The sequence below is a fragment of the Phalaenopsis equestris genome, unplaced genomic scaffold, assembly GCF_001263595.1.
Source record: "Phalaenopsis equestris unplaced genomic scaffold, ASM126359v1 Scaffold000114, whole genome shotgun sequence".
Taxonomy (NCBI): Eukaryota; Viridiplantae; Streptophyta; class Magnoliopsida; order Asparagales; family Orchidaceae; genus Phalaenopsis; species Phalaenopsis equestris.
The window spans coordinates 1161802-1166493 of NW_018164556.1; the positions used below are offsets into that span (position 1 = coordinate 1161802).

At 31.9% G+C, this 4692-nt stretch overlaps 1 protein-coding gene across 1 annotated transcript; it reads left to right on the forward strand.

The window, feature by feature from the left end:
• Nucleotides 1-784: 784 nt before the first annotated feature.
• On the forward strand, nucleotides 785-3104 carry LOC110020983 (reticulon-like protein B2). The gene is made up of 5 exons (XM_020719291.1): nucleotides 785-1060; nucleotides 1916-2096; nucleotides 2437-2578; nucleotides 2659-2728; nucleotides 2818-3104. The coding sequence occupies exons 1-5, from the start codon at nucleotides 874-876 to the stop codon at nucleotides 2982-2984; spliced, it is 747 nt and encodes a 248-aa protein (XP_020574950.1). The 5' UTR covers nucleotides 785-873; the 3' UTR covers nucleotides 2985-3104.
• Nucleotides 3105-4692: the final 1588 nt, after the last annotated feature.

Genomic DNA, 4692 nt, shown 5'->3' on the forward strand with positions numbered 1-4692 from the left:
AGATATTTATATTTAAAGTTTAAAGTATTAGATATGTAAATATATAAGAATTGCGTGATATGTACATAAATTTTCTTTTATTTTAGGGTGATTTATATGCATACCAGTCCATTCCTATATATTTACATTGTAATATGTAAACTTCAATTTTCTTGCATTCATGCCCTCTTAACTACTAATGAAAATTTATATTTCACTTTTTAAATTTTAAAATAGGGATATTTTAATATAATTTAAAATTAAAATAGTGATATTTTTATTGATGTAAAATATTTTGGGGTTATAAATATAAAATGTAAAACGGATGTGTTTGGATATATAAAGGGTCTAAACCGAAATCAGTTGGATTTAATTTTCTCTTTTTTTAGTCATTCACTAGATTTAGATTAAATTAATAGCTAAATTCCATTAAAAATGTGATTCCAAAAGTCCAAGAATTAAAATCAGGCCAAAAGGGTCTAAACCGGAATCAGTTGGATTTAATTTTCTCTTTTTTTAGTCATTCGCTAGATTTAGATTAAATTAATAGCTAAATTTTATTAAAAATGTGATTCCAAAGGTCCACTCATGTTAGAATTAAAATCAGGCCCAACTGATTCCGGTTTAGACCGTGTCCATGACTCGATTATCCATTTCGCGGTCCTGAAAAAATGCAGGGTCGTATTCGAACATTCGAACCCGACCGGTTACGGTCCGAGTGAGTAAAAGCCGTGCGTTAAATGGCACGTAGACGGCGCCTTTTATACGTTAACGCCGTCACGTCTGCTTTTATATTCTCCAGTCCTTCATTATTCAACATTCAAATCGAAAGCTCGGATCGAGAGAAGTGGAGGTGAGGCTCATCGGAGATTTGTTAGATTTAGGGTTCCGGCGATGGCGGAGCGCTCGGATGAAACGCTGTTGGATAAGATAACCGAGAAGATCCACGCAGTTCATGACTCCTCGTCGTCCGATTCCGATGATGAAAAAAACAAGCCATCGGATTCGTCGCTTAAGCCCAACATCTACCGTCTTTTTGGCAGGGAGAAGCCGGTACACCAGGTCCTTGGTGGTGGAAAGTGTACGAATCTTTGATCTTCTCTTTTTTCCTTTTTTTTTTAACTTGTTGCTTTGTAATGGTTTATGGTTTTCTGGCTTTTGGCTTTGATGAAGTATAAATCAGTAGATCGGATACGATGGGTGGGATTTGGGTGTGTCTCTAATTTTGGTATTTTTAGGGCTCATGTGAACTGAGATCCGTGGATGCTTTGGTAGCGGCCAGTTGCTTCGTCTAACTGTTATTTGATTGCTTCAATAGTGTAAAATAGTAGTACTTGGAAGTTTAGGGTTTTGATTGCTTCTTGAAATATGCAAATAGGTCAACATCATACGGTTTTCGGTAAAAAAGGGTTGTTTGTGTGGTTTGCATCCTTCGATCTGTGGATTATTGTTATTTGCTTACTTGGGGAATAGTTGGGCCATTTAGTTTTTAAATGGAGAATTAATGGAGAGATTTCTTTCTCTCTCTCGTAAAAACAGATAATGCTATGACATTTTTTTTTTTTTTTTTTGCGCGAAAATCTGTTGTAAGACAAAGTGGAACGCTTCATCATATTCTCTGCCTAGATCAACCATCCCAACAGTGAGAATTGAAGGTTTTTTAAACGGATTCATGTTTATTTATCTGTAAAGATTTTCTCTGGTTACTATCACCAATAAAAGGTGTTAGCTTTTCCCTTCTTTTGTTATCTGCTTTCAATGAGCAGGAATTATGTGACTATTGGTGTTCCTGATATTTTGATTCTGATATATTTGAGTTTATCTTTGTTCTTTAGCTATGCATAGTCTCATGAATGGGTCTCATTGTGGTTTTCACATTATAGATTAGCGGTGATGTTCGTATAAATTTAATTCATTTATTATAAATTTTCATCAGCTGCGGATTTGTTTCTCTGGAGGAATAAGAAGGCATCAGCTGCAGTTTTAGGCGGGGCTACTGCCATATGGGTTCTTTTTGAATTGATGGAATACCATCTTCTCACGCTGGTCGGCCATATTCTCATACTTACATTGGCGATCCTGTTTCTCTGGTCTAATGCAGCCTCGTTTATCAACAAGTAATTTGTGCCATGCCTAATGTTTTGTTTATTCCTATGAATTTATTTGGGACATTTACATACATTCCACTCAATTCCTATGAATTTACGTATTTAACACGTAAAATTTTGTTTTTTTTACATTTCTACAACCCGAATATTTCATTTCACATATAAAAGACCATCATTTTGAATTTTTTTAAAAAAAGTAAAATACATCTTTTCATTCATATCTAACAGTTTGTATGTCAAAATTAAAGTTTAGGTGTTAGATATGCAAATAATATATTTCTTTGAAATCTTCCTAATTTATTTATGAGCTGAGCACAATGAAAACTATTTATTACCATCATTCTTTCAGATCTCCTCCAAACATTCCTCATGTGAGCATTCCCGAAGATCTGGCTGTGAACATTGCGCTTTCTCTAAGGTTTGAGATCAACCGTTCTATTGCTGCTTTGAGGGAGATTGCTTCAGGGAGAGATTTGAAGAAGTTTCTTGCCGTAAGTTCTTTATTTCTATGAATTCTGTATGTTTTTTCGCCTTCTACTTGTTACTAAACGCTGCATCCTGTATCATTCAGGTGATTGCTGGCCTTTGGGTTGTCTCTATTCTTGGAAGCTACTTGAATTTCCTCTCCCTGTTTTACCTTGGTGAGTTTCTGCTGTACTACATTAATGTGTTTATCAAAACTAATTTGAGCAATTGTTGCTATAATATTGTTACATTTTGAAAAATGCAGTGTTTGTTCTTCTGCATACGGTGCCTATTGTGTATGAGAAATATGAGGACAAAATAGACTCCTTTGGTGAGAAGGCAGTGGCAGAAATTAAAAAGCAGTATGCAGTATTTGATGCCAAGGTTTTGAGTAAAGTGTCGAAGGGCCTATCGAAGGATAAGAAGCATTAGAAAGGTGAGGAATGATTTTGTTGCTGGACTGTATCTGTGAGTTAGATGACTTTTCCTTGTGCTATATGGTTTTAAGACTGCATTAATTGATGTTTAGTTATAGAATTTGCCGTTTTTTTTCTTGCTTCTTTATTTTATTTTCTTTTGGTTATAAATGCTTGTGTATTATTTGTTGATGATGGTGAGTTTTTTTTTTTATTTTTAAGATCATCTCTATTAGTTATATTGTTACTTGTTCTATTGGTAGAACATACTACTGAATTATGTGTGGTGATGATTTTTCTGTTAGGCTTATTGCATTCTTCCCCTTTTGGGAAGCTAACTTTGGGAAGGTGTCAAGATCTCATGATGTTATTATGTTTAAATTTACTCGTAGCCATTGCAAATTAAAGATGAAAATTAAAAAGTAATTTTCTTGGATGAATATATTTAATATAGGCGGGTGAGATATTTTGATAAATTTTTTAAAGTAGTTTTTGAAAGTATCATTAATAATAATAAAAATTTTAATTTTTACTACTGCATTAGTAAAAGGGAAAAATGAATAGGTTTTAAAGAAAATTAAGGATAAAAAATTAGTAATGCCTTGTGGTATTTTTATACGAAGTGTGAAAGTATTTAAGAGATTTGAGAATTTTTTTACTTATTAATAATCTTTTTATTATTATTTTTTTTTTTTTTTTTTTGAGAAAAAGAGATTCCTGAAGAGTATAGGAAGAGTATTTTGTTCTATATTTTTAAGAAAAAAAAGGGGATGAACAACAACGAAAGTTATAGAGGAATTAATTTAATGTGTCATATTTTAAATTCGTGGGAGAGAAATATAACTTATCGTAAGATGTGCTGTAAAGATTTCTCTTAATTGATTTGATATTTGATAGACAAGTTCACATTTATTGAGAATGATAGAAAAGTATAGAGAGAACAAGAAGGATTTGCATATAATTTTTATTTTTTATGGAAAGAAAACTTATGATAGATTTTCAAGAGACGTTCTTTGGAGAATTTTAGAAAAGAAAAATGTTGATAAGACTTATTTAAATCATTGAAGATGTCTACTATGACGGTTCTTACTTGTGTTGAGCAAGAGGATTGACCTAGTGTTCTTCTATTTCAGTTGGATTACATCAGGGATTGGCTTTAAGCCCGAATCCTTTTGCTTTAGTTATGAATGCTCTTACTGGACATATGCAGGAGGATGTACTGTCTTAGTGTATGTCTCTTGTTGATCATCTCTTTCTTGTGAATAAGATTATTTGCAGGCTCCATATGCAATATTTTTTAACATTTTTGTATAATATATGTATAACATTGTTGTACGCAGATAAGAGTCCGCGTGTAATAATTTTTTCTTCACAAGCTGCTAATCTTGTAAATTTTTTTAAATAATTTTTTTCTTAATTTTAACTTTTATAAGAAAAAATGCAGCCGTTCCAAGCAAACACTTGAAGACTTACTTTAATTAAAATTTTGATTCGAATATTGACATTTACGATTGATTGAGGTAATAAGGATTATTTTCGGAGATTTTTCTTGCATGCCACCCAATCTTTAACTATATATATATATATATTACACTTAGAACTTTGCTTTGTATATTTATACAATCTATATCTCTCATATTACATAGAAAATATCATCATTTTAAATTTTATTGAGTGAAACACACATGGATAAGATGATATATATATATATATATATATATATA